General features: G+C 25.5%; 1 protein-coding gene across 1 annotated transcript in view; it reads right to left on the bottom strand.

The window, feature by feature from the left end:
• Positions 1-13723, bottom strand: part of para (sodium voltage-gated channel paralytic) — a 59691-nt gene that overhangs the window by 5347 nt on the left and 40621 nt on the right. The window contains exons 25-29 of the mRNA XM_011506256.1: positions 8846-8968; positions 4624-4746; positions 4334-4528; positions 3799-4044; positions 492-762 (exon numbers count right to left, since the gene is read on the bottom strand). Of these exons, the coding sequence (XP_011504558.1) occupies positions 492-762; positions 3799-4044; positions 4334-4528; positions 4624-4746; positions 8846-8968 (958 nt within the window). The remainder of the gene's footprint in view (positions 1-491; positions 763-3798; positions 4045-4333; positions 4529-4623; positions 4747-8845; positions 8969-13723) is intronic.

Here is a 13723-nt window from a genome sequence, read left to right on the forward strand (position 1 = left end):
GACAACACCAAAATTTAATTTTTAACATCAATGTAAGGCTACATAACGTAATGATATTGAACGATTGCTGAAACTCCAGTGAAGCCTATGACTGTTTGCTCTCTCTAATCTTAATGATATCATAACCATAAGAAGTAAGTCAAAGATAAAATTCTAATTAAACGTGCATTGATTGATAAAATGTGTGTATACGTATATATGTATATATATATATATATATATATATATATTTTGTTCAAAGAATAAAATTAAAAATCATTTAAAAAATTACAAACAATAGCTGAAGTTTAATTTCAAGAGTATAGAGTAATAGAATTTAATAGGCCAAGGCACCAAGAGATTCGCCAATACATGTGTAAAACAAGATAAAGAGTAGTGATTTTTAATATTGATGAGAGGCAAACAGGACTGTTAAGCCATAAGGCAATTATAATCGACTGGCATATTCACTAGAGTTGTTCACAATTGAAGTAATCATTACGTTACATTACCTAATATTGATAATATAACGACAACAAAATCAAAGAGGTTCCAGGGCTCCTTGAAGTAGTGGTAACGAAGCGCGAAGATCTTCATGAGACACTCGCTGGTAAATATCACAATGAATATCATGTTCAGGTAGTCCAGGACGTTACTGAATGTGTCACTCTGCTGGTAATGGTCGAGCGTCATCGTAAGCATATTCAGCCCAATGAACAACATTATTATCATATCGAACTTCTTGTCCGTCACTATCTCGAACACGATCGCCTGAGGCCTCCACTGTAAATTTCACAAAAAAAAAGTTTAGTTATCGTTTGAGCGGCTATTAATACTATCTATAGCTTTATTCTAAACTAGATTTATTAAATATAGTCAACCTATCTGAATAGTACCTATGATGGCTCCAAACTATCGGATGAGTCTAATGTTATGGTAAAATTATTCAAGGGATTAGAGTAATTTTCTTTCTCTTAAATATTTTTCATCCTTAATATCTGCTGATTATGTAGTATTTCATTCTGAGATTCTATTATTAATCAAAAGCTATGCTACAATTGTGTAATTTACAAATTTTAATATTCTAATAGATACTGAAATTATACTTAATATGAATTATCATCTCTAATACTACGTATTAATACTTAATAATATTATGTTAATTTATTAGCGTAAGACTTATCACACATTTTATATATTTTAAGGGATATAGTTGTTCCTAAAATACTAAGTCTTACCTTACTTTATGTTACTATCATTCAATAGTTGTTATTTATGCAACAACAAAAAAAAAAAAAAAAAAAAAAATCTAGATGCAATCTTACCTTATCAATATTAATAATTTCTTCTACTTTGGATAAAAATTACATTAATTGTACGTAGAAATTTACTTTTCACTTCTACATGAAAATTTAAATTGTAAATTAAAATGTTTTAAAGTATAAATTATATTTAACATTATATATATATATATATATATATATCTTTATTTTTTTTTTTTAATTTTTTTTACAGGCACTTAGGTATAAAAGCATATTATCAACAATTTAATAAGGCAAAAATATTATTATTTTTTTTTTTTTTTAAAACACAAAAAAAAAATAATATCTTTTTACTGCAAGCAAAATTCTATTCGTGTATTATCAAGCTTGAAAGGAGCAAACAGTGTAAGTTTTGTTAATTTTATATTTAAATGTAAGCTTATATTTTGTAAGTTATGAATTTGTATAAATAAAGAAACGTAATGTCGATATTAACACAAACATAGACAAGTTTCGAATGAAAAATATCGAAGAAAAAGTTTTAGAACGTATTTTTATATTTTTTTTTTCGTCGTTACTGGCTTTAATGAAAGTGCCATTTTAGAATATAATATCTTATAATATAAAATTAAAATATTTATATATTATAATATTTTTATATATAATAAGAGTTTTATTATATTTTCCAATTTTAAGAGCTATCGGCAAATATTATTAATGCTCTAACATCTTGAAATTTTCTCATAACTTCTGTATAAATAGTAGTTGTATATTTAAAAAAATTAATGATTTATTCTAAAAATAATTCTATATAAGTTTATTTAATAATATTTATCAATATGTTAATCGTGTGCATTAGAAATATGTGCATTAAGATTAAGAATATTTATTTTCATGCTTTACCAATATTTTGAAATAATGATTTAACAATATTAAATTTGAAGGAATATTTATCTTTCTATAGTCTGAGTTATTTGCTATTTATTTTTCCATTATTGCAATGAATCATTGAAACATTTCGTCAAATTTAATATATTTTTGATCATATGTAAAATTCAGAAAATAAAATTTCAATAAAATTTATATGCTTTTACTATTAATAAGCAAATATTTCATGCAGTATTATGTTTTCCATAAAGTACTGAATATTGTTCTAGATACTTTTTAAATTTAATATAAGATAAATACATCACCTATTAGATCAGAAAATTATAAATATCGCTTTACAAATGAAAATTCGTTTCGTTAGATTATCGAGTTAATGAATAAATCTTTGTTAAATATTATATTATATTTATTGAATAGAAGCTGCTGGTTCAAAAATCTTATCCTTGTTCATATGTGCCATGCTGTGATAATTTAGTTTTCAGAATTATTATTAATATTTATAATGAGGATCCGCCTTTAGATTTAATATATCTTAAACAATATGCACTGTTTTATATAATTTTTAATATTCTTCATAAAATTTTTTAGTGAAATATTTATAATATTTTCTAATACAATCTATTATTACAATAAAAATATATTATTTATTATAATGATATTTAAGTACATATGCCACGACATATTTTATAAAAAAAAAAATTTCATTCGAATTTTTCATTCTAGAAGTATGAAAATCATAACAGTGTTCGGAAATTAGCTACAGAAATTAATAGAAAATAGCCTTCTCAATAATAAGAAAGAAGGTTGAATTTACAATGTAAAATTACTTCAGAATTGTCGTCCTCCAATACTTTATAATTAATCATACTTTAATCTAATTAAAATGATTGGATTTCAGTAATTTTAAATCACATGAAAATTGACAATATTGTATTATCCTGCTATTATTATTAATCACAATTTTTTAGATTAACGTACTCAAAAGATGAAACTGGTTATTCGCTAATTCGAACTACTCCATATAAACATGACCAGACTTCATATAAAGAAATGGAATATTTCCACAAGCAATTTAATCATTCGCATTTTTCATATAATTTTCACCAATCCTTACTCATTATTTGATTATAAATTAATGTGTCTATTATAATAAGGTCAAAGTGAATTGTATATTAAACCGTTATATCAAACAACATTCGCCTATTCATTAATATCATATCAATAATATTGTAATTTTTTGTATGTAAATAAATTAAAATTAAAATTCACTTATAAAGTAAAAAAATTATATCATATATATTAATAGAAAGATTGTAGATAGTCTAGGGTATGATATATTTATATATAAAATTTGTAACAAATTGGATACTTAAATTATATAACAACCTATTAACGTAGAAAATTGTGTTAAAAAAAATAAATAAAATTCAAATTAATTCTACAATTAATATATATATATATATATATATATATATATATATATATATACATTTCACTTTATATGTATTTCACTTTATATATTAGTAATTTAATAACAATGCAATTGAATAATTAAAAATACTGTACGAAAATGATTGTCATGATACGCGTATAAAATATTTACTACAAAAAATTGAAAAACTATTTATAATGATAAGAAATTGTTGATAAAAAGAGATAAAAATTTTACCCTTGGCCGAGGAATTGCTTTCAATGGCTTTTTACTGCCCATTTTTTTCATAGCATTGTAGTATTTTTTCTGGTCCTCTGTCATGAACATCTCGAGGGAGCCACCGGCTTTCTTTTTCTGTTCGTTGAAGTTGTCGATGATAACTCCGATAAACAGATTGAGAGTAAAAAACGATCCAAATATGATGAAAAATACAAAATATAGATACATGTAAATGTTTGTTTCGCGAATCGGCTGCTTATTTATCTGAAAAAATAACGGTACGTGTTTTTTATATAGGAAATAAGTCAACAAGTCAATTGCATTTTATTTTAATCATAAATGAAATATAAGAGCTGGGAACATTGTTTGTTAAAAAGAAAAAAAAAAAAAATTCTTTTGTACTATCTTGTAAAGGATTAAAATCATTTATAAATCTATATTCTTCTACGTAAATCATAATTACAAGGCAATTCGAGTAACTCTATAAGTATTATCTAATATCTGATAAGTGTTGGTTATTATAAGTTATTATGAGCAAATATTGTTTACATACTTCTCTCGAGTCAATGGCATCATTCATAATTTGAATCCAGCCTTTGAAAGTAGCCACTTGAAATAGACACAAGTAAGCTTTGCCCACGTGATCAAAATTCATCGGCGAATTTTCCCACGTATAATTTTCAGCTATACAAGCGTTGCGATCGGGAATAATTTCATAGCTTAGAGTAGTTTTATTCGCGTCGACGCACTGTGAATATTATTTATTTTTATGAATAATTGAACGTAGTAGAAAATTTTCACTAAATGCTCTTTATAGGCATTATGAATTATATTATAAACTACCTTGAAATATTTTCCGGCGAACAACTGAACACCCATAATTGCAAAAATCAGCCAGAATATGAGGCACACTAGCAGCACATTGAAGATGGATGGAATAGCTTGGACCAGCGCGTTTACGACGACCTATGCCAGATGTATTCATCAATTAAGATTGCATTTGTGTTTGTCAGACGTTCGTAGTAACTATTGAAAACTTTGATTTTGCATTCTACTGTGCTAATTCTGTGTATAAGCACGATAGAGAAAAGTATTTGCAGTAAAACTAAAATACATACATAAAGACACACATATATATACACACACACACACATACACACTCTCTCTCTCTCTCTCTCTCTATGTATATGTATTTACGTATGTATACACATATATAAATATATATGGTTAATTTTCAGGTAATTACGATTTTTTAAGATATAAAAATTGTTTATCTACATTTTTAATTAATTTCCGTTTTAAAAACACGTGATGATGATAATAATAATAATAATAATAATAATAATTGTAAGCAAGAATAATTGAGATCCTAATTTTAATCGTGATATCTTGACTGGAATAACTTTCACTCGCTTTACAAAATTACGAACAATTTTTTTTATATTTTATTAAATAGTCAATATAGAATCGAACTTTGTCTTTATTAAACAATATTATTCTATACAACATATTGCAATAATCTTTTTATTTATACTCTTAAATAATTATATTAAAATATTGGAATGCTTTGTTATAAGAACTAGATAATTTATTACAAGGAATAAAATATATCATAATTACACCTGAATCAACCATAGAGTAATATTTAAAGCATGTTTCAATAATATTTGCAATTGTGCTTATTCAAATTTTAATCTAACATTTGTGATATTTTATGTTAATATCTGTAAATTAATAAAAAGAAAAATATTTTAATAAATGTATTTATTTTTTTTTTCTACAAAAATATTTTCAGTCACGTGTAAACGTTAATTGCTTAATTGCTTTACAAATACTTCCGAGTACTAATTGAGTATGTCACTAAGCGTACGATTCAACGTACTTTTTATATGTGTATAGGAATGTGTATATCATGTTCATCTATTAGCAATTAATTTAACATAATAAATACAAATAACGCGTACTAAACTTAATTGAAACTACTCAATCATTTTTAAATCCTTAGACATTCAGAGATTCAGATTTAAATTTATTTTTCAAAAAAAAAAAAAAATTACATTTTGTAAAATTTGTGCATTTATTGCTTGATGAAAGCTTTGTTATGAAAACTAAACGTTTATAACTAATGAAGTGCAGCTTATCTAGATATATTTTCTTATGTATTGAGAAATCTTACATAAAATACTAATTTTCAATGAATTTTGAACAAATTATTATTTACTGAAATCTTGACGTCTTAATAAAATAATAAATTAATCCTTTACTTTTCATTCAATGAAATATTAATATTTATTATCAATATTATCTTGAATAATTTGTAATTTAATTTTGCATGTTTTTATTCAATGGAGATGTAATAATATAACAATTTAGTAATACTAACATATAAATTGACATAATTAGACAATTTTCTTTATATAGTATTTTATATACATTATCTGTATTGATTTAAAGTGTGCGTGGATTTTGAAATACTGAATTTCATAATGATATAATAAATAATTGATATTTAGTAAAGTGACAAGAAGATAAATTTTAACATCAGCCACTAATAAATACAACAATGACGTTTACAAGACCATTGAGACCATTGAGACAGAAAAACACTAAATCAATAATAATAATAATACAAGTAGATTAGTCTAGAGATTAAAGAGCGGTCAAAGATACATCAAGAAAAATAAAATATAAACAACATAAGAATGAGCGCATTTGTGTGCTAGTTAGAGTATTATGGGTATGGTTTTAATTGTTTAAACCCAGTGTCTCAGCGACCTTGTGTCAAAGCATTAACGAAATATGCAAAGAGTGATTTTTGTACTCAATAGTTAAAAAAAAAAACAAAAAAAAAAAAAAAAAAAAAAAAATCAGTAAATATTCAGTAAATGTGTAATATATTGCAAAAGTATTCGGTGTACTAATTTCTTGTTTGCTACCATGTGTTTCTTTTTCATTCGATTTTTCACGCATTCGAAGATATGTATAAAAGTTAGCTACTTGTTGCTGTGAAGCTGTGCATCATCCATCAGCCGCTCGAATGCATTGGATCATACAAAAAATTCGTTTCACGTGCAGATATTTCATAATAATTGGATTTTCTGCATTTGGAAAAGGAGTAGTTTATTGTTAATAGAGTCTTATTCATCAATGTTTGATGAACATGAATTCATGTGAACTTCAAGTCATGCAGTTCAAATAAAATGCAAACTACAATTTATATTCAATGTTAAATATTAGAAATATTATAATAATTTCTATTAATCTTAGAATCCATTCTTTTATTGGGCATTTTTATAAATATATAAGCATATCAATGAAATTTATAAATATAAATTTCAATATAATTTTTACCTCCTATGAACAATACATATTATGAATAACATGTAATAAATGTAAAATAATGTCCACTACAGTTTTCTAATTTTCCCACAAATTATTTCCATATTAATTTTTCTTTTTTTCTTCATTACAAGTAAATTTTCTAATTTGATAGGAGATGGATACTTTTAATATATAATGAATTATAAATATTTGTAAATAATAAATAATTCTACAATTATACTAGATAGGGATTTGTTAATTGGGCTTAATAATATTTAAGCATTTAATATCTCTAAATATAGCTATTTATATGATCATATAACAATAATTTTAGTTTACACATGTTAGGAATTATAAGGAATTTGCGTGTTGAATATAGTTTGATAGAGGCATTGTGGATTACTACGTTAAAATGTGATATTAATCGCCTACTTTTATACGCTATTTGACAATATTATCATGATCAACTAAATGCAATGGACGTTTGGTGAATCAAACTATTCTATGCAATTTAATAAAAACTACAATAAGAAATATATCAATATAATATAACATCGAAACAACAATATGTAAATTCTCCGATGAAAACATATTTCTTTTTCTAGTCTAAAACAATATCTGTTATAACATTCATTAGAGTATCATAATTTAATTTTTATTTTTATATTAAAAAGCTATGTATACTAGCAATTGAAGTTCTAGGTTAATATTGAAAAAATAATATGCTTTATTTGTATATATGTTATATATTATAAGTCTCGTGATAATTATCAATTAAAGGGGAGGAGATAGTTGCTTTAAAATGTCCTTTACCTTTGGCTTGCAATCTGCATGTAACTAAAATTATCCGCACATTTAATTTAATTAAGTTATTGATTTTTATAATTTATAAAATTTTCAATATGTATTGAAACTAATATTTAATGCACATTCCAAGAAATGGTACACACACATCTTTTTCAATTAAATAGCTTTATTTTATTTCATTATTAAATGGCAACAAATTATTTGGCTTTACTTTTTCTTTGGTATTATTTCAATTTCGTATAAAAATTTGAAGAAATGAACGACACGCAAAATGCTTCTTGAATATATTAATAATATGACTGTCACGTCCCCTTTGTTAAAATACTAGAGAGTTGCAAGATTATACGTGTGTGTACGGAAAAAAATAAACAGTTGGTGCAAGTAATTTCGTACTTCATAGGAAATATTAATATGTCATTTATTGTGAATAAACATTATGTCCGCAACAATTAAAAATATAATTTGCATTTATACAATTCGATTTTATAGAAAATCCCATGAGTGTAAAAAGAAAAAATTAATAATTTATCTATATATCTAAATAATTTATCTAAGTACACAACTTCAATTAATTCTCATAAATTTATTTAATTTATCCTTCAATATATGAGCAAATTTTTTCAAAAAAGACAAATTTTTGTTGAAATTTATAGGCCAATAATATAAAAAATATTCTCAGTACAAATACAGCACTGTAACGTGAAATGCCTAAGCTATTCGAATAGCTTAGCAATTATATGAACAATTTAATTTCTTCCGTGTTCAAGTAGAGCTAGGTGTTTGATACAATGGAGCTGTTATTATTATTTCGATATTAAAAAAGAAAAAAAAAGTATTGCTGCTATGACATTGTAGTAAACACAAGAAAGAGTAATAATAAACGGAGAATCGGTGGATCTGTTCATTGAAAGGTCCGCTGAGACTTAGGGCTACATACCCGCATTCCCTGCATTCTAGACATCGCCCTGAGTGGCCTTAGGGCCCTTAGGGTCCGCATTGTTTTGAAGGCTTGGATTCCGCCTGCGCCACAGAGCGACGCTACGAAGTTAATGAGAGACACCTGCGAGCGACAAAATTGAACAGCGAATGATAGAATACAAAAGGGAGAGAAAAATGACAGTTTGCTTAATTTTAGATTGTTTCTGTCTTTGTCGCCTAATATACGCTCGCTTTATTTTCTCCATTCGTCATAGAGATTACTGGAAACTATTGTATATCAGTATTCCCGAACGTTGGGGTGATATATTTTCTCGCTGTTTTATTAAGCGGAAGATTTTCACCTTTTTTTTTTTTTATTATCTGGGCTAGTAGGAAAGGAAGAAATAGAGTGAAAGAGAAATTCAAACATATAGATGGACATGAAATAGGTAATATTATGTATGCATTGTGGACTTGACGCTGCAGACAGCTCTGGCGGATCGTACGGTATTCGTTTTGTTTGTGTGTCAAATGTGATTGTCCTTCGATATGGCGTCGATAGACCAGCATAATTTTAATGTCAAAAATTCATGAAACTATGAGCAGTTTTAATTTTGCTCATTATTAAATTTTTATTCAAGTTCAAGTTTTTTTTACCATGTATTCTGAATAGAATTATTTAAATAATATATGAGAACTACTTTAAAAAATATTATTCTCATACATATTGACAATTCAGGTGCTCAAATGATGCTTAAAACATAATCCATTGATTTCGACATAAACATTTATTTCTCAAGTACTATAGATTTACTTAAATGGAATTAAAGGAGCTCTGAGTACTCATACATGATCCGAATTCAATAGCACAGATAAATTTATATTTACCAAGCGACAATTTCATTTATTTTCAATATTTCAAACTTTATTAAAATATTAATAAAACAAATAAGATTTCATTTTCTTTTTTTTTTTTTTCTTCTTAATAAAAATAATTAAGCAACACTGTGATATTATGTTCCAATTGTAGAATTACACAAAAGATGAAGCAAAAATTTTGCAAGCTTTAAATACAACTCTGGATTTACGATTCGCTGATTCGACGTAAGAACAAGACATTCGCGTATGTGATAATGAAAAAGTGTAAAATGTATAAATAGCAATAAATAATACAATATATAGCATAAACAACCAGAAGTTAAAGAAGGAGTATAGGACGTAGATAAGACACACTGTCTTAAATTGAAAAAACACATTGATATGTATATGTATATGTATACACACACAAACGCAAATATAAATATACATATATATATATATATATATATAAATTTATGTGTGTGTGTGTGTGTGTATATGTATATATGTATATATATATATATATATATATATATATATATATATATATATATATATATATATATACATATATATTTATAAATCAGCTGCTCCTGAAACAGATTAAAAGTTTTGTATATGGTATTTCGATTTTCAATTGGTTCATTATCGATTTAAATTTACTTAAAAGCTTAAAAATTTTGTACGACGCCATTATTAACGGATTATTGAATCATAAAATGAATATCAAAATATTTATTGTATGCAATTTTTATTTCATCAAACAATGTTTATTCAATTTGTAATTAAGTTTTATATTACGACTTTATAAATTTTATAGTGTGTTCACAAAACTTATATATTTTATATAGTGAATATTAAATAAATAGAAATATGAAATATAACCAATAGACTTCACTGTTATTTCAATGTCTTTGAATTTTATCTTACGACAGACAGTTGCTATCATTGAATGTAAAATGTAAATCTCTGGTTTTTATTACATAATTTAGGACTTCGTTTATTCAAAGTCAATTATCACAAATTTTATTGGGAAAAAATATAGATGAAATAGAATTGGAATTCCAACGATCAAAGAAACTTTTATGCAAGCGCAAATCGATTGCTTTATTAATCGTTCGATTATTCTATAGAGCCATTGAAATAGAACAGTACTAACATGTATTAAAAATTATATTTCATTAATCCGCATTCTTTATCATAAATGGGTAATATTTTTCATTCACAATTGGAAATCGAAATTTGAGGTTTTTAATTACATTGGCTGAAAAAGATAGTTTTTAGACAATAATGTATATAAATCTGTGTATTCACACATGAATATATTTATATACAAACACATGTATGTACACATCCGTAGATATATAAATATTATAGGTAGACAGGAAATACTACATTCGATCTGCAATCAACGTGGCGCATAAAAAAAAGAAGAGATTTAAGAAATATTTTACGTTACATTTAAAGCATACTTTTATTCCTAGCACAGTCATCTTTATATATCACATTATAGAATAAATAAATGCATAAATATATATGTATATAAACATATGTATATTTACATATGCGCATCTATTAGATGCACACATAAAAACAAACATAAATGTAATAACGTATACATATTCTACATATACATATATATGCGTGCACACAGTATGTATACATAATCTATGTATACATAATCTATGTATACATATAATTGTTGTTATTTCAAAATTTTATTGCAACATGTTAATATTTTTAATACTTATGGCATTAAACGTAGAAGAGTCTGAGTACTAAATTCTATAAGTATAATTTGCTTAAAAATATTTATTTAAATTTTAAAATTATTCTTAATTATTAATAAAATATTAATAACGTTCATATATATGACGAAAAATCTATAAATTGTTGCATGTTTTTATTGAAATATAACGCATAACATGGAGCAATAGCTAATACAACATATATTCCCGAAATATTATTTATACACTTAAGTATTTGAGTGCAGACACAAAAATAAATTAGGGCGCCAATGTACAATCTGTACACTGTTAAGCACACCACAATATTTTACAATGATCTTACAGCATCAGCAATCTTTTGGCGTATTTTTTTAGTTAGAAAGCTGAAGCTCCACACTGGCCTTGAACTTGCGCACGCGGCTTAGTTATTTTGCAAAATTAATAGAGTACGTGGGGAAATTTTGGCTATTTTCGTTTTAGTTATAACAACAACAACAACAACAACGATAATAATAATAATAATAATAATAATAATAATAATAATAATAATAATAATAACAATAATAATAATAATAACAATAACAATAATAATAATAATAATAGTAATAATAATAATGAATAAATAATAATAATAATAATAATAATAATAAATAAATAATAATGAATAAATAATGAATAAATAATAATGATAATAATAACAGTAATTATTATAGTACGAAATAAAACAAACAAATCCATAAGCAATTGTTTAAACGTAATATGTCATGTAATTATCTCCATTTTAATGGAACACATAAAGCTTTTATGCATTAATGATTCTTATATATATATTTATTGTATAAGATGATATATTTAACGATCAATTTCATATATATTTTATATGATCATGTTAATTTGAAAGAATAAAAACTTTTTTTTTTTGCAGAAAATGCAGCTTTCCGAAAGCCAGCGTGCGCGCAAAAGTGAAATATCGTTGGCCTCATAATAAGAAAACAAATATTCTTGCTCCATCTCACGTCTTGTCATAGGAGCAATTTCTTCGTGAGTCTTTCATGAGCTCTTTCTTAAATAAAATTAAAAATAAAAAATAAAAAAAAAACAAGTAAAGAAAAAAATTCGAAAAGGGAAAATGCTACTAGAGAAGGAAAGTAGTACACATGACTGGCACACAACCCACATAAACGTTATATACGTATACAACGTGGCTAACATACTTAATCTATATATGTCTCCAAAGGCATATGTATATAAACATATATGCTAGCCAGGGTTCAGATATATAGATTTTTAGATATATAAATAAAAATATGTAGACTATGTAGACATATCCGTTTGTGGAGCGACTGGTGACTTACTCTCATACCCTCCCAGCGCGAAACTCCTCTCAAGGGCCTCAGGGCCCTCAGTGTACGCATCGAACGGAACGCCGGGATGTCAGCAACTCCGGCCCAGATGGCAGCCAAGTTGATCAGCGACAGCTAAGATTTTTCATTTAAAATACGTAAACTTTTTCGTTTGCTTAGTAGGAACTGCAAATTCTGTAAGTTCTTCAAATTTTCACTTATCCATTATGATTCTTGTCATTAAGAACTCTTCGCTATCTCGACTACATACATATACACAAACACAAGCGCGCGCACACATAGAAATTGGTTCACCGCTTGTTCGTATGGTTTTAGAAATTATTTTCTGATTACGTACACTCATTCAAGTAAACAAATTATTTCCATCGCTTCTATAGTTTTATCCTAGATTCAAGTGAAAGCTCGCAGTACATAAATTCATTGTTAACATATTAGTTATTAAGCTTAATCTATACATAATTTAACTATCTCTCTCTCTCTCTCTCTCTCTCTCTCTCTCTCTCTTTGTTTATCAATATCATTACAAAATGTATATATATATATATATATATATATATATACCGTAAGGTTGAATGTATTTACAGAATATCTAAATTTAATAGTTTTTAAAATAGAAGGAATATTTTAATTATCTAATATGGCTTGTTATCAATTTTAGTCTTAATGCTATTATCATCAATCATAAATTCGTACAGTTTATAAATCATCAATGAATTAAAATTATTGCAATTGTCTCACGAGAATTTGTTTGTTGAATGACTGTACTGTTAACAGTTGAAATTAGTAGATTTGAATTACCTTCTAAAATACAACACAGGACAGTCTTGATATTATTATGCTAGAATTCGATATCTTTTTAAACTGTTGATATTACTATACAATAGATATCTAAATTACTAAATTATTTGTACTTAATATGTTTGAATATAAAATATTTCATTGAAAGTA

Source organism: Ceratosolen solmsi, unplaced genomic scaffold (genome assembly GCF_000503995.2).
Source record: "Ceratosolen solmsi marchali unplaced genomic scaffold, CerSol_1.0 scaffold7, whole genome shotgun sequence".
In the NCBI taxonomy this organism is placed as follows: domain Eukaryota; kingdom Metazoa; phylum Arthropoda; class Insecta; order Hymenoptera; family Agaonidae; genus Ceratosolen; species Ceratosolen solmsi.